This window comes from Neltuma alba, unplaced genomic scaffold, assembly GCF_004799145.2.
Source record: "Neltuma alba isolate B1F8T4 unplaced genomic scaffold, ASM479914v2 tig00011591_pilon, whole genome shotgun sequence".
NCBI classification, from domain to species: domain Eukaryota; kingdom Viridiplantae; phylum Streptophyta; class Magnoliopsida; order Fabales; family Fabaceae; genus Neltuma; species Neltuma alba.
In genome coordinates, this window is record NW_021636244.1 from 39,363 (window position 1) to 61,285 (window position 21,923).

At 33.9% G+C, this 21,923-nt stretch overlaps 2 protein-coding genes across 2 annotated transcripts; both read left to right on the top strand.

Moving 5' to 3' along the window:
- The first annotated feature begins 3,870 nt into the window (after positions 1–3,870).
- Positions 3,871–7,728, top strand: LOC114715465 (uncharacterized). Its single transcript, XM_028900336.1, has one exon. The coding sequence runs from the start codon at positions 4,303–4,305 to the stop codon at positions 7,480–7,482; it is 3,180 nt and encodes a 1,059-aa protein (XP_028756169.1). The 5' UTR covers positions 3,871–4,302; the 3' UTR covers positions 7,483–7,728.
- A 5,323-nt stretch (positions 7,729–13,051) lies between these two features.
- LOC114715473 (pleiotropic drug resistance protein 1) lies at positions 13,052–20,706 on the top strand. The gene is made up of 22 exons (XM_028900347.1): positions 13,052–13,515; positions 13,633–13,753; positions 13,867–14,040; positions 14,145–14,304; positions 14,412–14,488; positions 14,582–14,635; positions 14,934–15,326; positions 15,413–15,694; positions 15,942–16,258; positions 16,361–16,521; positions 16,612–16,715; positions 16,830–16,986; positions 17,070–17,165; positions 17,295–17,404; positions 17,672–18,004; positions 18,104–18,394; positions 18,492–18,575; positions 18,658–18,791; positions 18,885–19,112; positions 19,212–19,383; positions 19,469–19,723; positions 20,138–20,706. Exons 1-22 carry the CDS (start codon positions 13,190–13,192, stop codon positions 20,396–20,398), a joined length of 4,290 nt encoding a protein of 1,429 aa, XP_028756180.1. The 5' UTR covers positions 13,052–13,189; the 3' UTR covers positions 20,399–20,706.
- Positions 20,707–21,923: the final 1,217 nt, after the last annotated feature.

Here is a 21,923-nt window from a genome sequence, read left to right on the forward strand (position 1 = left end):
TCAAAACTCAACTCACTCTTTCACCTGTACAGTTGAATCCTTTTTCTAGACTTGCTATCTCATTTTTCTTCATCTAAAAAATCGCTTGGCATGACGTGTCTAAATGAGTCAAACCGAGTTGCACCTCACCTGTACAAAAAGAAATTGGCAAAAACTTTTTTTGAAAAAAACAATTTCAGTTATTGGAAAAAACAATAATTATCACCGTCTAAAATCTTTTTTTATTTGCATCATGAGTGTTCTTTATTTTTTGGCCAGAGCATCATGAGTATTCTTGCTTCTTAGTCTACACTGACAACAGAGGTTAAGGGGGTGTTTGGATAAAACCAAACTATAGTTTGGAGAATAACTTTGGAGCATAGATTTTTGAGAGAAGAGATTTGTGGAGAATAAATTTTGTGAAAAAGTAATTCTGATAAAGTGAGAGTGTTTGGATAGTTGTTATCAAAAACACTTTTTATATGTACAAATTACTAAAAAAGGCATAAGTTAATATGATATTACATAAAAGATATATTTTATAATATATTTTAATTTGAAGGAATAAAATTGTTAATATATATTTTTTACCAACATAATTAATAATCTATAAGATAATATAATTAATAAATAATTAATATGTGTATATATATTTATAAAATATAAGATTAAACGTGTTTATAAAAAATAATTGAGGGTATTAAAGTCATATTATCATTGAGATTTATTCTAACAGGTACAATCATATTCTCTAATTTGAGTCAAAAGCAGAGTAGAGTCACTTTTTCTGAAACTATAATTTTGAGTTCAAAACCATCGTTTTTGTTTTTTCTTCACTATTTGGTAATTTTTTTGCCCAAACCCCAAACAGACCCTAAATTTCTTTAAGATCTAGAAACTAGAAGGTAAAAAAGCAAATATTCCCTAACTAAATTCTCTCTATTCACAAGAACCGGAAATTAAACTCATAGCCACTTGTTTTAAAGTGGAAATAGAGTCTATATTGCTTAAAAGTTAAAATAACGTTTAAAATTATGATTACTTAACAATTATGCATTATTTTTAAATAATATTAATATAAAAAGGTAAATTAAAATTTTCTTAAAAATTAAATGATTGGAATCATAAAAAATCTTAACAACCATCATAATTTCAATTTATATGAGATGTGTCAATAAAAATACATCTGATAAATGAATCAATATATTTTTTCGGTAAAAAATCAATATATATAAAACTTAAAAATAAAACACACACACACAAAACAAACAGTGGGTGGGCTATATTATTATTATTATTATTTTAATAATTAATTCCTCACAATGTCACGAAGAAAGAGGTGCCCAGGAACTACCAGAGTCACACACCATATATTTATAAGGGTTGAATATGCAATTTTATCATAAAGCAAGTCATAAAAAGGTGGTTAATGTCAAATGGGTCAAACCACCTGATCAATTTCATATTGTCTTCGGTTCTTATTATAAAAATTAGTTTGATATTTAATTTCGTTTGAAATATAAGATCTTAATTTATTTTATCCCTTATATTTATCTATTTTTTTAAAGTAGTTCTTGCAGTAGTTACACATGTTAAATGTTCAATCAAATGACATTCTAACTAATACATATGAGTACCAATAATATTTAAAAAAAAACAATACTTAATTATTACAAATAACTAATTCAACAAACTTACTTAATTTAATCAAATTAGTCAGTTAGTTTTTATATTAAGGACTGGAAGTAGTATCATATTTTGATAGATTTTTTTTTGGTGCTACTAGTTTGATAGATTTTATATTGCATGTTATTGTATATTGAGATTGATGAGGCGTTAGTTATGGTTTTTATGTATGTTTTCATTTCAATAAATATTAGATGGTTTATTATAATCTTCCACAAAAAATATGTCAAAGAGCTCTCTTGTCGGTTGGAAGTTGAAACATCGTAGTTGCCCAAAAAAAAAAAAAAAGAAGTTGAAACATCATAGATGCCATCTCTGCTAAAAATCCCCTTAATCGCTCGTCCACCTACTTGGTGCCTCTCCCACGCGCGCCCCAGGACGTTGCAAACACATCATATCCTTCAGCCCATAAGCGCACAATTAAGAGTTCTTTCAATTTTCTTCAATCCATTCATTTGTCAATTGAAATAAATATTTTCAAAAATTAATTTGAATGGCTTAACCAATAAAGTTTCAAGCAGATTATTTAATTTCTTTGCAATTCTTTAATTTTTTAACTGAAGATATTTATATACTTAAGTCAATTTGTATATAATATTAACAGTCTCAAAATAATAGTAATACTTTAATTTCTCTTTTTATTATTTTTATATTTTACATAATTTATAAGCTCCATCTGTGTCTCTCCCCTTGTTTCCAAGATTTGTAAATAAACTAGCTCATTGGCCTTTTAAACTTAAACATTGCGATAGTGGAACCGGAAAGGAATGTGTCTTTTTTTTTTTTTTTTCCAGGAAATTCTAACAATCATCTTCTTTAGCTATTATTTTATATGATGATATGTATAGTTGTTAAGATGGTATAAAATGTAGCTTTAGACCTAATTTACTAATATCGTTGTTATATATTTATATATTTTTTACAAAAAAAATTCTAATTCTATTTTTAAAATTGAAAATATGGAAATTATTCACAAAAAATCATGAATATTGGGAGAAAGATACAACATTCTTATCCATTGGCTTTGCATGACGGTGAGGCTAAAATTATTGTAAATCAGTTTGATTTCATGTGAATGAGTGTGTATATTTAAAGTCAAAAGATTAAAAGATAAAATTAAAGTGTTAAAATTATATTATGTTATTCCCTCCGTCTTTTTTTATAAGCAACTTTAGATTCTATTGCATAGATTAAAAAGTTAGTTAAAGACAATAAATAGATAGAAGTTAATTTTTTTTTAAACACCCTTACTTATGGGTGTAAGAGAGTATAAGAAAGATAATAAGAAAATTATTACTCCCTTCAGTCCTAGGCATAAGCTTTATTTTTTGAGAGAATTCTGATTCAAAATATAAACTTCATTTTTGAGTTTGTCTGAGTATTTATTATTTTTTTTATTTTTGTAATTGACTGTATTTAGTACTCCTTCTCCCTTATTAACATTATCTTTATATATCCTCTTTCATCACTTTTTTTATTTTGTTGTCTTTTTTATTTATTCTTTTAATAAATAAGGACAAATTTTAAAAAAATATTTATGACTTATTTATTATTTTTAACTAATTTTAATTGCTAGTTTGTTCAATATGATTCGGCTATTTGAATTTTGAAGCTTATATAAAGGATCGAAGGGAATAAAACTATTATGGAAGAGAGAGAATGTGTGATGAAAGGAGATAATAATTTGAAAAATGAGATAATAAATATATTGAGTATTAAAATAAGTAATTAATAGGATAAAATAGGAAATTTGTAACAAAAATTTAAAACAATCTGCAAATATTATTTATATTTAGGAACAAGAGAGAATTATAGTTGTTATGTATAAAAAAAGACCGACGGAGTTTTTGTATTCTATTAAATGAAGATTATAACTCCTTTAGACAAAAACATTACTGAAATTTTTTCTGGTTGGCCAACGATTAGGGCTCAATTACGTGTAAACTTTGTTTTACTCGTTAGTTGAGTTTAATTAGTTTGTTTTACTTGTTCGTTGAGTTTAATTAGTTATTGTGGTTTTTTTTTTTTCTTTTTCTTTTTTATTTTTCCATTGCATAGGTCTGTCGGGTCATCGACACGCGCCCAGGTGGTGAGGGAAGAACCCAAATGAACCCCAGCAAGACTAATTTTCAATTAGGTTACAACTTGCAAGACCCACCAAAATAGCAATGGATCAAGTCTCGACAAGTCTTCAACTTCACTCCAAGTCCCCTCTTGGCTCCAACCAAGTTTGCTTGCTGTCTTTCTCTATTGTAAGTTTGTAACATTCTCAAGTCCAGATCTTACAGACTGGGTTCGGTTATTAAATCAATTACTCGACAATTGGGATTTGGTAGTTTCTGTGATCTGAATCTGATTGAGGTTCGTCTTTCTATCTGTGCTCTCTACGAGCTTCCATTCATCATCGCTGACTAGAAGTTTGAGCTTATGTTTTCTATAATCGTTTCCTCAATAAATCTTGTTCTATGATATGTGCTTGAATTTTTGGTAGCTGCATGCACATATTCAGCGGTAGTGGATGTAATGAAGCAAAATTTTATATAGAAATTTCGGGGGAGGGGAAAGGAAAGAAGTAACTGGAAGTTCGTGTTTTTCTGATATTCTAAATAAAGTAATTGAATTTTGTCTGCCGGAATCATGAAGATTCTGTTTTCTGCTATTGCTCTTTGGTCTGTTTGTGTTCTATTGGTCATTGGAGTTACGGATTCATATCCCCCTGAGGCCGACTTTCGGTTTGAAAGGAGTTCTCATCCAACATATAATTATGACCGGATTGATGAAGTTCGGAGGCAATGTGCCCCAGTCTTATCTTCTGCCTCTGAATTGAGATCTGGATATGATGTGGTTGATGGTATGAAACAAGATCTTTCCTTTGTCAATGGCGATTGGAGCCAAGATGGGGGTAAGTTTCCCATAATGCCATTTGATGCGGGGAAATTTTCTGGGACCTTGCCATCTGAAGACCGGACTCCATTGAAGTTAGTCTCTTTTTGGGTAACAGACATTGATCATACGCATAGAATGAAAAAGTCAATTCCTGTCAATGGATTCTTGATAATGGGCATTACTAGAGATGGTTCTTTTGTGGATAATGCCTATGGTGGAAATGCTGATTTCCAGCTATGGCCTGGCCATTCTCAGCTTTCAATTCCCTTTCAAGGGTTTTACACTGAGTCGAAGAAAAATGGTGGGGAGAGGGTGTTATGTTTATTAGGGGACACAATGCTTCCAACTCGAGAGACTGATCCTGCCAATCCATGGGGATGGATGAAGACTTCTGGTAAAAATAATGATGAAATGCCTCTGTCAGAAGATGATCAAATCATCTTAGTTCTTCACTACCCCATGACATTCACATTAACTAACAGGGTTATCAGCGGAGAGTTGAGAAGTTTAAATCGTGAATCAAATACTAAATACTTTGATGTGGTTCACATAACATCACAATTGGGCAGGTCAGCAAAGTATTCATTTGGCTCAAAAGATATTGTATCTAAAGCATGTAATCCATACCCATACAAGGATAACCTGACAACTGATGGCATCAGTGTCTATAAAGGCTTAAGATTTTGTCAAATTCTTGAAGAAATCACCAGGGGCCAACCGTTATCTGTTGTGCCAAACTGGAGATGCAATGGGACAGATAATTTCTGCAGTAAATTAGGCCCCTTTTTGTCAGATAAGGGAATCAAATCAACAGATGGAAGCTTTAAAGATGTTAAAATTTACATGCAGAATGTTATCTGTGAGCAAGCAACTACTCGTGGCAATGCTGGTTCTGCTAGGGTATTTACAAATTTTAGAGCTGTTTCTCCATCGGAAAATCAGTACACTGCAGCAAAAAGATCTGGCCCTAGCAACATGTCTCTTGCTGCTGAAGGGTTTTGGAAATCTTCTAGTGGGCAGCTCTGCATGGTTGGTTGTATTGGGTCCATCAGTGCCAAAGGAAGTAGTTGTAATTCTCGGATCTGTTTGTACATACCTACCTCATTTTCCATCAAGCAACGTAGTATTCTTCTTGGAAGTTTGTCTTCAATTGATAATAGTAATGCCTTCTTTCCCCTGTCATTGGAGCAGCTAGTTCAACCTACAGAGCTCTGGAATTATTTCAGGTTCTCCCATCCTTATTACAGATATTCAAAAATTAATTTGGCTGGCACTATACTAGAAAAACATGAGCCCTTCAGTTTTCGAACTGTCATAAAAAAATCATTACTAAGATTCCCTAAACTTGAAGATAATGAGGCATATGAGGATAGCCTGTCTCTTCTCTCAGAAGATCTCACTTTTCATATATCAGGTTTTCCTGATCCTGCACCAAATATCCTGGCTCCAAAAGTTAACGTTCAGATGGAGATTATATCTGTTGGTCCCTTGTTTGGGCGCTATTGGTATCAAAATAGTTCAACATTGGAACCAGAAACTGAATATCATGTTGAGGATACATATACAGAAAAGCAGCTTCTTCTGAATGTATCTGCACAACTCAGTCTTACTGGAAAAGCTTATAATAATTTCACTGTACTTTTTCTGGAGGGTATTTATGACCAACGTGTTGGGAAGATGTATCTGCTTGGTTGCAGAGATGTTCGAGCATCATGGAAAGTCTTGTATGAGAGCTATGATCTCGAAGATGGACTGGACTGTTCAATTGAGGTGGTTGTGGAATATCCTCCCACTACAGCTTGGTGGCAAGTCGATCCCACAGTTAAAATTTCCATTGAAAGTCAAAGGACTGATGATGACCCTCTTCATTTTGGTGCAATAAAGCTTCAAACTTTCCCAATCATGTACAGGAAGCAGCGGGAGGATATCCTTTCACGCAGAGGTCTTGAAGGCATTCTCCGCATCTTGACACTGTCATTGGCAATTGGTTTCATTTCAAGCCAACTGTTCTATATCAAAGACAGTGTGGATTCCCTTCCATATATTTCTCTTGTTATGCTGGGTGTGCAAGCTCTTGGGTATAGTATTCCTCTAATCACAGATGCAGAAGCTCTCTTCAAGAAGAAGGCCTCTGATTCTTATGGGGTGTCATCTAGTGGTCTCGAGAACAGCATGTGGCTCCATGTGATTGATTACACTGTCAAACTGTCATTGATTATAGCTTTGCTACTAACTCTACGTCTTTTTCAGAAGGTGTGGAAATCTCGCCTAAGATTGCTGAGTCGTGGGTCACATGAACCATTTCGTGTCCCCATTGATAAATGGGTGTTTATTTGCACCTTCACCATTCATCTGATTGGATATATTCTTGTTCTCATAATTCATGGTGCAAAGACAACTCAAAAGCCTCTTGTAGCAAAGACATACTCAATTGATGGAGATAATTCTCTGGCGCTATCTGGTTGGGCAATAGAATTGGAGGAATACATGGGTCTGGTCCAAGACTTTTTCTTGCTCCCTCAAATTTTTGGGAACTTTATCTGGCAGATCAACCGCCAACCACTGCGAAAACTATATTTTATCGGAATCACTGTGGTCAGACTACTTCCTCATGTTTATGATTACATACGATCTCCAGCTCCAAACCTTTACATGTCTGAGGATTCTGAATTTGTCAACCCAAATTTTGACTTTTATTCAAAATTTGTGGACGTTGCCATTCCTCTGACTGCAATTGTCCTGGCCATTATAGTTTATATTCAGCAGAGATTGGGCTATGACAAGCTGAGCAAGACTCTGACATTTGGGCGGCATAAACTTCTCCCTAGTTTCAGATACGAGAGATTGCCATCGAAGTCTCCTGAAGCCGAGCTTGTTCCTGGTGTCAATGGTAGTGCTGCAAGAGACAATGAGCACGATGAGGTAGAATGATGTAGAAATTACTGACAGAAGTTGTCGAAAACATACTTCAGAGGTAAGTACCAGTTTTGGTGGTTGTATCGTTGTATATGAGAAGCTGGATGGCTTTTGTACTCAATAACTGATAGGATTGTGGTCTTGTGTTCTGAAGATACTGACTATTTGTTCAGTCTGCCTTTGTTCTTCACTGAGGTGCTCTCTCCTTGAGTATTTTACGAGACTGAGATCAAAGGCATGTGGGGGTTCGGATACGTGAAATTATGCTATTAAACATTAAACATAGATCATATGGTCGTTGATAAACTCTTTTGTAAATGATGGATGATTACCATACAAATGCCTGTATTTGGAGGAAATCATATTTCCAGTGTAGTAAGAAAAGCATCTCTTACATATTTAGATGCCGTTTGTGCTGATTTATCTGGTAGATAGCACGGAAAAATTGGTTAGATTGAATAAAAAGGGCATAAACTTAGTAAAATTTTATGGGGCTTGGCATTTTGTGCCGGGTTTTGTATTGACGTATTTTATGAGTTGAAATCTTCATATTAAATATAAAGCGTCATGATATTTGGGGCACAATTGATTATGAAATCCATCCCTGTTTGGCTCAAATCTCCTTAGTGCCCACAAATTAAATTTCATCATGATTCCCACATAATTTCAGTTTACCCCCACCTTTTTAGCTGACAATTATACATGAAGCTAATGCTCACGCAAAATCCTATCCAAACATTTCTTTTTCATGGCATGATTCTTTAGTGCTTTTCTTAGTACGAAGTATTAAAAATGAGGGATATAATTGATATTGCAATTAAGAAAAATTATTAAAAAAGTATTAAGTATGAGTAATGGCTTGTCACATGGGATTAGAAAAACCCATGGAGGTGAGATTGAGTAGTACTACCTCCCCTCATGGTATTTTTCAATCCTACATATATAAATTTATTTAATCTTATGTAACAAGTAATTATTTATGCTAAATATTCTTTTAATAGATTTTTTTAAATCTCAATTCTAATATCTATAACTTATTTTTAATGTTTCGTACCAAAAGAGACTTTAGGGAATTATGCTGCCAAGGATTTAGACATTTAAATCTTTGATCATCTAATTGTTCTTTTTGTTTTTAATTTTCGGGATAAACTAATCGTTCTTACTGTGACAAGAGGAGAAGGAAAGGTTGCCTTTCCTCTGATCTTGTTTTATTCCCCGGCTTCATAGGCAAACAAAAAATGGAGCTTACCCGCGGGAAAACGTACCACACCTTGGGCTCTAGAGGTGGTAAAGCCTGCTGCCGGTTGAAACGACTAGCATTCCAGCCGGTTGGCACGTGCAGGTTAATTAATTTGAAAAGACTAAAAGAACTAGTTAATTTAGTTATTTATAATAAATATGTGTTGTTTTTTTTAAAATATCCTTGCTAATCAAGTATAGTAGCTAGAATTACTATTACTACGAGGACTACTTTGAAAAAAATAGATAAATATAAGAGATAAAATAGATTGAGCTCTTATATTTAGAATCAAAATAAAAAAAGTTAGAAAGTTTTTTTTCTAAAAGAAAAATTAGAACTATCTTTGGAAGTATTTTTGGCATCTCTTTAACATTGTCAGATTCTCAGCAAATGGATGTTGATTAATATAACAACAGGCCAAGAGGGCCTCCATAAAATCAGTATGTACTGTCACATTATGGTGACCTAACTCTTGAGAAGTTTTCCTTTGAGAGCCTCCATCTTGAAATCCTCCTTTCATAGTACAGCATTCCTGGTTGGCCGCGGATGTATATACATTAATTGCATCCAAAATTTGGACCCCAAAGATATTTTAAAAACATCATAAAATTCTATACTTCGAACAGGATTGCTTCTAATAAAAGAGTATTTGTACTTAGTAAAATACACTGTGAAATTCTAAACCATATATTATAAAAAGGGATAGAAGCTAAAAGAAGAAACTATATACTCTTCCGGTCCTAAATATAAGACCTCTTTTATAGTGTAATTTTACACTATAAAAGAGGTCTTATATTTAGGATCGGAAGAGTATTATATATAGAAAAGGAGAGAGTACCATTTTAGATTTTTAAGGGAGAATTAACATCTCCAAAGGCCATATATGATAAAAGTCCGGTTGAGAATGGCGTGGCATGTTTATAATGGCCATGTGAATAGAAATTGTATAGCTATTCAAATTGTGCAAAATGTGATGTTCAATGAAAACAAGCTAGGTGTGAAAGCCACTATGTTACAAATCATTAATGGCAACTTTAACGCATTATGCAGCTAAATATATGAACTTTTATTTTCCCAAAATTTCAAGATCTATCTACCTTCTTTGCTTCCATAATTATTGCAGAGAAATTCAAAGATAACACTACTTCTCAAAGTCAAACGTGTTTATGTCTTGCCATGTCCTTTTGTTTCCAATTTCGTTGCATCTCAACCTATAATCAAACTCGTGAGTTTAAACAAACTCGTGATAATAATATAAACTCGGATTGTAAACTCGAATCATGAACTCGTAAGAGTTTATTTTTATTAATAAACTGGTGTTAAAAGCATATAATCAAATAATTAATATATAAAAAATGAGAACAATTTCATTTAAATAATTAAAATTATATCAATCAATGTTCATAATTTATCATATTCAACAACAAAAAATTCTATAAAATTCATATATAAAGTCACTAAACATAATCAAATCCAAAAATTTAGCACGAGTTTAAGAGCGAGTTGACACGATTTTGTAAGCTAAAAACGTAAAAACGGTAAACTCGGTAAATGAACTCATAAGTTTAATTGAGTTTACAGTTATTACAAGTTTAAGAACAAGTCGACACGATTTTGTTACTTGAAAACTTAAAAACGTTAGATTCGGAGAATCAACTCGCGAGTTTAACAACAATACCTATAATCCAATAAGTATCGTCTAAATTCTAAAAATAAAGTCAAGAGAAATAAGACAAGTTCTGTTATATATATACATATATTTCCATAAGTGTCATTGTCAAGAGGTAATTCCTTCTAAATTTGGGATTAACAACATCGTATCAACATCTAATCTTCAGTTATAAAACTATGTTCTGCCAAACAAAGGCTACCACATGTCCTTTAGAAACTTTTCCAAAATCATATTAATTTTTATCCTCTTCCTATCCTTGCATTTTAAAAAAAAAATATTTAACGTTATTGATCGGAACTCTCATAGGGTCTTCAAAAAACAAATTCACCACTCATCAAAAAAAAAAAATTCACCAAAGGAGTAGTACACGCCAGGACATTAACATTAATATGGCCGCGGAAGGAAAGGGACAAGGCAGGTTATCTACGAACTAACTTATTTTGACTTTTTTTCTTGCCTAATTACTCTTCCGATCCTTATTATAAGATCCTATTTGACTTTTTATTTGGTCCTAATTATAAGACCCTAATCCATTTTATCTCTTATATTTATGTATTTTTTTCCAAGATAATCCTTCTAATAATGATAGTTTTAGCCAATATACTTAATTAGCAAGGATATTTTAGGAATGACAACACTTATTTATTATAAATAATGAACTTAACTTACTTCCTTAATCTCCTCAAATAAGTCAATTGGGTCTTATAATTAGGATTGGAGGAGTATTAGTTAGTTACATGAAAAACGAAGTGCCACACATCACGTTGATTCCCATTGGATTAGTATTAATTAGGGTTCGTTGTTACCAAAAAAACAATATTAATTAGGGTTATGTGAGTGTAATTGGGTTTCACTGACATTTGGTTTTATTTATAAATCACTTCTAATATGTTTTATACAGGCTACGAAAAATCTTAAACTTTATTAACTCTTATTTAAAATTTAACAACTTTTCAACTTTATCCCTATTTAATATATATTATATCTCATGTAAACAAATCAACATAATAATAAATGAAGGGTAAATTTATACATCTATACAAAAAAATTATCTCAGTACCTTATAAATAGGATAAAAAAATGTCGTTGGTTTCCGCCATATAAATAGGGAGTAAAAGTTGTACAGTGACAGTTACCGACAAGTAGGAAACTGAACTTTTACGAGGAAGGGGACAGAATTTAGATTCTGATTTGATTTGTGTGTGTATGCATATGTGGGAACTGTGAACTGCTATATATATATAGTTGTGAGAGCACCGATTCTTAAATGAATTAGTTGGCATATAGACTCACATGAAGATGCGGAGAAAGGTTCGGAGCACAAGTTTCTCACAAATGAGACGGAGACATTAATTGGCCAAGTGATCAGCAAGAAAGTCTTCTCCCTTCCACAACTGTGAGCCTCACATAAATTGGACGGCCATGTGCTTAGTCTGGTCAAGCTCCATATTCACACTTTCCCACAACAAAAATATTTCATACAGTATTCTTTTTTTGGGGGACCAGATTTCATATAGTATCTATATGTTACAAGTGATTTGTAATTTATTTTTATGAATTAAGAAATGCATTAAATTAATGTAACTTTTTAAATGTATTTTTATTAATTTTTTTTTCTCTTTTTACCTTTACGTATCATTCTTATATTTCTTCTATCTTTCTCTCTTTTTAGCGAAAATTAAATAAGAATAAAATTAAAAAATGATTATTAAATACTCTACAAGTAATATACTAAGATGACAAATTTTTCCTACAAAGAACTTAAAGTAATTATTTCTTAAGGAAAAAACAGTATTTCACAGCATTTATCATATTATCATAGCATCATATTTGAATACTATCAGTTTCATTTTGAGAGCTATTTTAACATGATTTTTTTGTGATTAATAAAATTCACTGTGTTTTTAGCAAAAACGATGATTTTTTTTTTATCTATAAGATTTTTTTTTCCAGACCAGAGACTGAAGGGAAAACCACCTAACGCGGGTGGTATCCAAACAGCCCGAATGTTCTACTTATACACACTAATACACTCACACTATCTATAAGACTTGAAACCTCAATGCTTGAGGAAAAAAATTTAATATTAAGTTAAATTAAAATTATGTTTAAGTAAAACTTAAGGAGATGTTTATTCAGTTTTTTTTTTTTTGGTTTTTTGCCAACAAGGAGATGTTTACTCACTTGGTCGAAATCAGTTTAGTATTTTTGTTATTATACTTATTTAATGTGATTATTCATAGTTGACGCTGTATATTTATTATTCGGTTACCTAAAAAATTATTTAGCATACAAACAGTTGAAAAGTAATTAATATTTTTTAGCATAAATAAAATTAACACTATTTGGAGTATTTTTTTTAATTTTATCCTTTTGTATAATTAAACTTTATGAGCAATTAATTCATGATAATTAATGTAGTATTAACTTTTAATAAGGTTATAAGGTTATATGTGAAATGTTTTATATATTTTTAAAATATTTAATTACATAACCTTATATATACCTTTTCTTCACTTTATTTTTTTTTTTTGGGGGGCAAGACAATATTCTTTCTTCCATGAAGCTTTATATATATAAAAGCAGTGCTCTGTTCTTCATTCCAATCAATTCCTTGGTTCGGAAGCTAAAGATACTTAATGAAACGTGTCCATTTTTCTGTATTATCGGCGCTTGGATTTCGCTTTGTTCTGTAGGATCACACAGAAACATACGAGTTTCAACAACAACCTTCCGTCATTACTTCCAATCTTTAAGGGGAGAGACAGAAAGTTGCAAACGTTATAATTTTCCTGTTTTCTTGGGCAGCAATGGAAGGTGCGAACCTATATAAAGCAAGTAACAGTTTACGATCAGGAAGTTCAACGATTTGGAGAACAGGTTCTGCTGAAGTATTCTCTGCATCTTCGCGTGCAGAAGATGACGAAGAAGTTCTGAAATGGGCTGCACTTGAGAAGCTCCCTACTTACAATCGTCTCAGAAAAGGGTTGTTGACGTCGTCCCGCGGTGGCGCCAATGAAATCGACGTCACTGATCTTGGATTTCAGGAAAGGAGGAAATTGCTTGAGAGGTTGGTTAGAGTTGCGGAAGAGGATAATGAGAAGTTCTTGTTGAAGCTTAGGAACCGAATTGATAGGTAAACTAAAGAGGAAAGTTGCATTCACAGACTGCCATATTGCTATTGTTAGTTCATTTTATTTATATTAAGCTGGTTTTTAATTTTCTATGTGTGAATCTTCTAATAATTTTGTAGAGTTGGGATTGATATTCCCACCATTGAAGTTCGTTATGAGCATCTAAATATAGAGGCGGAGGTGAATGTGGGAAGCAGAGCTTTGCCTACCGTCCTGAACTTTACAACTAATATAGTAGAGGTAACAATGGACAGACTTCATCAACTCCTGTTTCTTAACCACTGATTTCTTTCTGAAATTTCTATCTGTTCTCCATCATAGTGCCTGACAAAATCTCTCACTTGTTATCTCAGAGCTTCTTGAATTCTCTCCATATTCTTCCCAGCAGAAAGAGACATGTGACGATTCTTAAAGATATTAGTGGAATCATCAAACCTCGCAGATTGACACTGCTTTTAGGTCCTCCTGGCTCTGGAAAGACTACACTCCTTTTGGCTTTGGCTGGAAAGCTTGACCCAAATCTTAAGGTGAAAACTAAAAGGAAATTTCCTTTTAATGCCTTGGCTTTTTTTTTTTTTTAATTTTATTTTCAAACACCTAGTTTTAATTTGGAAGCTCATTTGCGTTAAAGGTATCTGGGAGAGTGACCTATAATGGGCATGGTATGAACGAGTTCGTACCTCAGAGAACTGCTGCTTATATCAGCCAGCATGATGTTCATATTGGAGAAATGACTGTAAGGGAAACTTTGGCTTTCTCTGCAAGGTGCCAAGGGGTTGGATCACGTTATGGTTGGTTAATTTTAATACAATCATCACTTTCCTTTATACTTTTTCCAGATGTAGTTTAGAGTTTTGGTAACTGAAACATGACTGGATACTATTTTGGGGTTCCACAGACTTGCTAACAGAGTTGTCAAGAAGAGAGAGAGAAGCAAATATTAAGCCTGATCCAGATATTGATGTCTACATGAAGGTAAGAAAGGAGACAATATCAATCTTCATTACATTGAAACTATGTTTTAAATGACAGAATATCATTGAATCTAATCGAGGTCTTATATACCAGGCAACAGCAACTGAAGGTCAAGATGCAAACCTAGTTACGGATTATGTATTAAAGGTAATACTACTATCAGGATCTCTTATTCTCTACTGTTTCTTATGATTTTCTCTTTAGGTACCATTTCAATTCATTAGTTCTGCACAAAGGCTTAACAAACAAGATATTAGGTGAAGACCTGAAAACATAGATTTTAATGAAGAGAACGGGGTTGGCAACGATTCAAATCCATAACATTGAGTCGTCCCTAAGCCTCTGATTCCATGTTAACAACGTTTTCACCTCAAAAGCTTTATTTTCGAGCGAAGAAAATCAACACTATCTGACAAACACGAGGTATATATTTGTAATTATTCAGGTCTTGGGGTTGGATATTTGTGCTGATACAATGGTGGGCAATGAAATGTTGCGAGGGATTTCTGGGGGACAGAGGAAGCGTGTGACAACAGGGGAGATGCTAGTTGGACCAGCGCAAGCTTTGTTCATGGATGAAATATCCACTGGTCTGGACAGCTCCACAACATTTCAGATTGTAAATTGTCTCAGGCAATACATTCACATTCTTGATGGTACCGCTGTTATTTCTTTGCTACAGCCAGCACCAGAGACTTATGATCTCTTTGATGATATTATTTTAATCTCTGATGGCCAAATAGTCTACCAAGGACCCCGTGAATCTGTTCTTGACTTTTTTGAATCTATGGGCTTTAGATGTCCTGCAAGGAAAGGTGTAGCAGATTTCCTTCAAGAAGTGAGTGAAAGTTCATCTCTTATTTACTTTTTTATGCAGCTTTATATGTAGTGGAAATACAAATAATCTGAGATCTTTTCCTATAGGTAACTTCAAGAAAAGATCAAGAGCAATACTGGGTGCGTAGGTATGAACCATATCACTTCGTAACAGTGACTCAATTTGCTGAAGCATTTCAATCATTTCATATTGGTCGGAGACTTGGGGATGTACTTGCAAACCCATTTGACAGGTCAAAGAATCACCCTGCTGCATTAACCACTAAGAAATATGGTGTTAACAAGAAGGAACTGCTGAAGGCTAACTTCTCAAGGGAATACTTGCTTATGAAGAGAAATTCATTTGTCTATGTCTTCAAGACATGCCAGGTGGGTTGTAGCCTAGGAAGCACTGATATTTTTGTGAAAGCTATGCATGTATCACTTGTTGCCTTATATCCAGTCTCTTTGCTCATTTTCTTAATTAACATCAGATCCTTTCTTATAGCGTATCCTTTTCCATATATAGTTTACTGGCAAAAAAAGAAGAAAATGTTTCTTTTCTAATTTCCTTTTGTGTACTCTTATGCTTGCACACATGGTTTTGACTTGTAATATTTCTCTTGATGTTGTTTAGCTGGCCATCATTGCATTTATAACCATGACACTTTTCCTGAGAACTGAGATGCACCATGATTCTGTGGAGCATGGTGGAGTTTATGCTGGGGCTCTTTTTTTCACATTGACTATGATCATGTTTAATGGGATGTCCGAGCTTTCTATGACCATAGCAAAGCTTCCAGTTTTTTACAAGCAACGAGACCTCCTATTTTATCCTTCATGGGCTTATGCGGTTCCCACATGGATCCTCAAAATTCCTATCACATTTATCGAAGTTGCTGTCTGGGTATTTCTTACGTATTATGTAATTGGATTTGATCCAAATGTTAGCAGGTAAACGAGCTTTCTTTTTCATTTAAACTTAGAGCCTTGAATAACTTGTTCTGCAATTTAGCATCTTAAATGTGATGTGGGATTTTCTTATTCATGATGCAGATTGTTCAAGCAATACCTTCTGCTACTGTTGGTTAACCAAATGGCTTCTGGATTGTTCCGAACTATTGCAGCACTTGGTAGGAACATGATTGTGGCTAACACATTTGGGTCCTTTACACTGCTCGCACTTTTCGGATTGAGTGGCTTCATTCTTTCAAGAGGTGAAATAGCTCTATAAAAGTTTCAAGTTTAGATCTTTCACTTGATGGAATCTTATGCGGTGTTTATTTCTTTCGTTGCCAATGAAACAGAGAATATCAAGCCCTGGTGGATTTGGGGTTACTGGATTTCACCTTTAATGTATGGGCAAAATGCAATAGTGATCAATGAATTCCTTGGGAAAAGTTGGAACCACGTAATACTTCAACTAGAAACTTTTTAAACCATCTACATTGTTTTCCTTGGATGAAGAAACCATATACTTTTAGCCATAAAATATCTGGTTTAACTTATTTTCTTTGTTATACAGACCCTCCCAAAGGAAACTGTTCCGTTGGGAATTCGAGTTCTGAAGTCTCGGGGGTTTTTCACGCATGCATATTGGTATTGGATAGGGGTGGGGGCATTGGTTGGATTCATGTTTCTTTTCAACATCATGTTTGCTGTAGCTCTCGGCTGCCTTAATCGTGAGAATCTATCTTCAATTTCCATTCCTTGAGTTTCATAACTTGATCATAATTTTAATTAATGAATTTTCCTGATAATGTAGCTTTTGGCAAGCCAAATGCGGTGATACCCGAAGAACCAGAAGACAAAAATGCATCTATTGGCAAGACCCAAGAAGGAGTTGAATTATCATGCAGAGGTAATTAATATCATCTATATCACTTTTCGTGAACATGAATGAACATGTTAGGAGTTTCTTTGTAATTTGTAGTATACATTGACCTCATTTGCTGTTTTTTTTTCCCCTAACAAAAAAGAATTCTTGCAGAGAGTTCAATGAGTTGTAGGCGAGATAGGAGGAAACGAGGAATGATTCTTCCTTTTGAACCACATTCCATCACCTTTAACGAAATTATATACTCAGTTGACATGCCACAGGTTAGTGACTTTCAAAGTTAAAATTCAGGAACAGGTTTTACAAAAAAGTCTAAAGTGAGCTCAATTTACCGGTATTTATCTTCAAAGCTGTAATCATGTCATAAACAGTTTCAGTGGTATTTATCTCTAGTGTGCTTACTGATTGGCTTGCTCTACCTGTCCTTGGCAGACCAAGTTTACTCAATAACAACTTGTGAATTTATAACAAGGTCTTGTTTTAGCTATAGGGCTAAAATAGCCCCTAATTCTTTCGACTTCAATTGGCAGGAAATGAAAGATCAAGGTGTGATTGAGGATAGGTTGGTGCTTCTGCAAGGTGTGAGTGGAGCATTTCGGCCTGGTGTTCTCACTGCACTAATGGGCGTTAGTGGAGCTGGTAAAACTACTTTGATGGATGTTCTAGCAGGTAGAAAAACTGGTGGGTATATTGATGGTAACATTAAAATTTCTGGATACCCTAAAAAGCAAGAAACATTTGCTCGAATCTCTGGATACTGTGAGCAGAATGACATCCACTCTCCCCATGTTACTGTCTACGAGTCCTTGCTATTCTCAGCATGGCTTCGTTTACCTCCTGAAATTAATGCCAAAACCAGAAAGGTAAGCACCTAAAGTTACTTCCATAATATAATTTTCCCAGCTTCTTCCTTATAGTTTGAGGTTGATTATATGCTTTTGAATCTGTTTTAACTGTTATAGATATTCATTGAGGAAGTCATGGAACTTGTGGAATTAGAACCATTGAGGAACTCACTAGTGGGTTTACCTGGTGTGGATGGTCTTTCAACTGAACAACGCAAAAGACTAACTATTGCAGTTGAGCTAGTGGCTAATCCGTCCATAATCTTCATGGATGAGCCTACGTCTGGATTAGATGCAAGAGCTGCTGCCATTGTCATGAGAACAGTTCGGAACACAGTGGACACCGGTAGAACAGTTGTTTGCACCATCCATCAGCCAAGCATTGACATATTTGAATCCTTTGATGAGGTGAGAAATCATATTTGATTACTTACCAACAAAAGTTGTGCCCTGTAGCTTCATTCTTCACCAGAGTACTGAACTCTATATATTGCATGCGTCACAGCTGTTCCTCATGAAACGTGGGGGTCAAGAAATATATGTTGGGCCCTTGGGTCGTCATTCTAGCAAACTGATCAAGTATTTTGAGGTAAAATGTGTATCTTAAATTGTGGTATTTTTTAAGTTCATAACCACAGCATCTGCTGATTTTCCACTGTCTTTGTTCACAGAGTATTGAAGGCGTTAGTAAAATCAAAGACGGGTATAATCCAGCAACTTGGATGCTGGAAGTTACGTCTTCAGCTCAAGAACTTTCTCTGGGTGTTGATTTTAATGAGATATACAAAAACTCTGAATTGTATAGGTAACCTATGATAAATGGGCATAAAGTTATCTAGTACAATATATTTTGTCATGGGTTTTAAAGTGAACTAAAAAATCCTATTGATGGATGTAGGCGAAACAAACAGCTGATAGAAGAACTGGGCAAGCCGGCTCATGGTTGCAAGGATCTTCATTTCCCCACTCAATACTCACAATCGTTTTTTAACCAATGCTTGGCTTGCCTATGGAAACAATGTTGGTCCTATTGGCGCAATCCTCCCTACACTGCTGTGAGGTTTCTCTTTACTACTATTATAGCCTTGATGTTTGGAACAATGTTTTGGGACCTTGGATCTAAAACGTGAGTATGAACTTCTGCATCCTTCACATTTAGAGAATTGCTATTTAGTCAACTTTGTTTTCCCCTTCTATTAATCTGATATATTTTTGTGACATTCAGCTCAAAGAATCAAGACCTATTTAATGCGATGGGTTCAATGTACACTGCTGTTCTCTTCCTTGGTGTTCAAAATGCTGCTTCTGTACAGCCAGTGGTAGCCATTGAAAGAACTGTTTTCTACAGAGAAAGAGCTGCTGGAATGTACTCAGCATTACCTTATGCATTGGCACAGGTAACTAATTTTTTAATAGGTTTGAATCACTTGCTTAGTTTGGTTTGTTGTCTCATGCTAAAGCAAATCAGCGTTTCTGATGCAGGTTGTAATAGAGCTACCTTATATTCTTCTTCAAGCTGTGACATATGGTGCCATAGTTTATGCAATGATTGGATTTGAATGGACTGTTGAGAAATTCTTTTGGTACTTGTTTTTCATGTACTTCACATTGCTCTACTTCACATTCTATGGAATGATGGCTGTGGCTGTCACTCCAAATTACCATGTTGCTTCAATTGTTGCTGCTGCATTTTATGGAATTTGGAATCTCTTTTCGGGGTTCATCGTCCCAGAACCTGTAAGTAACGCCAAAACTGGTCTTTAACTCTTACTTAGGGCTTGTGTGGATTAACCTTGGTAAAAATAACTTTTATTCTGACTAACTTTTGCAAACTGATGTTACGTAAAAATTAATTAGTGTAATGTAATTTATATTTAAATAAATTTTTATAAAAAAAGTTAATTTAACATAAACTTGTGTGGATGATATTCTTAAAAGGCAAAAGCTGAAAAAAAGTTGTTTCAATTACTTTTGGGCAAAAAGTCAGTTGACTCCAAAACTATGTCAAACATTATTTTTTCATTCAACTAGGTCTTTTAAGTCCCAACTTACCTTTGGACTTCGTAATATGATGCCATATTGCACTTTGATGAGTGTATATTGATGCCTACCGTGTTGTTTTTCCTAATATCTTGCAATTCTTTATTACAGAGCATCCCTATATGGTGGAGATGGTACTACTGGGCAAGTCCTGTGGCGTGGACTTTATACGGATTAGTTGCATCACAGTTTGGAGACATTACAAGCACGATGGAATCAAATAATCAGACAGTGCAGGAGTTTATAAGAAAGTATTTTGGTTTCAGACATGATTTTCTAGGAATTTGTGCTGTTATGGTTGTTGGATTTGCAGTGCTTTTTGCATTTATATTTGCAATCTCAATTAAGATTTTCAATTTCCAAAAGAGATAGATAGATAGATAGCCCTACCCTACTTATGATCTTCATACATTTCTTGTACAGGCTACGTAGTTAGTCCCTTTCTATTGCTAATTCTCAAACATATTACAAGTTTTGTATTTGTTAGTTAACTTATCAATGTTAAATATTGTTCTCATAGCATCCTCGGATAACTTCTCCGTTCGCTCCTATCATATTTCCACATTCAAAGCCTTTGGCACCAAAAGCTAATTCTGTAATTTCCATGCTCAGCTGGACAACGTTGTACAATTCGAGACTGTGGATGTAAAAAGTTAAGTCTTTTCTGTTTTTAATAATCATATTGAAGTTGTGAACTGCTGATGTGGATCTGTTCAATGGGGTGTGTGTGTGTTTTTTTTGGGCGGGGGGCATGTGCATTGACAAAAATTGAAAATTTGAAACCCATAATGTAAAAATGTTTAAAATGGGATGAGGAGTTTCAGACAAATCATCTGTTTCATGTTTTATTTCCTCATTCTAATAAACAGCAAAAAGAAACGGGAGTTTCTTAAAGTTGTGAAAACATACGGTAGTTACCATAATAAGGAAAATGTCGAATAGCGGTTTTGCTGTGTAACATGTTTTTGCCATGCTTTAAATCTCCACCTTTGTCTCTGTGCTTTTGCTTTGGACATTGTTCGTCTTTGAGATGGAAGATAATGGCCAGGCCGAGTGGTCCTGTGTTTGCTTCGTCCTGTACGCAAAACCAGAAAATACACGTTTGGCTGCCAAACACCAGATTGGAACACTTCATACCTAACCTATCGATTCTGCCATATTAGTTCTGTTCTTTCAATATGGTTATTGTTTCGATTAAATTACGCAAAACTCTCCTAAACTTTCAGCCATAGTTAAATAACCTTCTTAACATTTAAAACTTAATAATGAACCTATCTAAACTTTTCAACTTTTTGTGGACAAATCTCAACCATCAATTGTATATGTTCACATTTGAGATAACTTAGAGCTTGCCACCTCCGTTATAGGGGGGAAAAAAAACCTGTAAAAGTTTTGTAAAAGAAAAGTCCTAATACGAAGTAAGGTTGACCAAAAACATGTTTTGGGCCTTACCAAATTTTCCAAGTTTTACTTGACCTCGAAATATGAATTCCATTTGATATAACTCAAACCGAATATTCACTGTGTATCAAAAATATTAACAATAAGTAAATTTTGGCTAATATATTAACAATAAGTAAATCAAATCAATAATAACCATTCATGCTGCAGAAAAAACATAAGATGCATTTTTCAAGGAAAAATATGTAAACATTAGCATCAATTATTACACTCCAACATTTAAATATTTTCCTGAAAGAAGTTGAGAAGAAAAAATAAAAAATATTTAAAAAGTTAAACAGTGAAAATAATTTTATACATAAATCTAACTTACATCATTTTCTCATATATTTTAGCTAGCAGAAGCTTTAGGGCAATGTTTCGGGAGAAGAGAACCTCCTAAATCAGCGGGATGGTAACAAGTAATTGAAAAAGTTGGTGTATACATATTACAACT

Excerpts from the sequence above, each read along its gene's own strand:
- LOC114715473 (XM_028900347.1), top strand. The coding sequence starts at position 13,190 with ATGGAAGGTGCGAACCTATATAAAGCAAGTAACAGTTTACGATCAGGA. Across the intron at positions 15,327-15,412 it reads TAGCAGATTTCCTTCAAGAA|GTAACTTCAAGAAAAGATCA; the intron begins GTGAGTGAAAGT and ends CTTTTCCTATAG. Across the intron at positions 16,987-17,069 it reads AGCTCTCGGCTGCCTTAATC|CTTTTGGCAAGCCAAATGCG; the intron begins GTGAGAATCTAT and ends CTGATAATGTAG.
- LOC114715465 (XM_028900336.1), top strand. The coding sequence starts at position 4,303 with ATGAAGATTCTGTTTTCTGCTATTGCTCTTTGGTCTGTTTGTGTTCTA.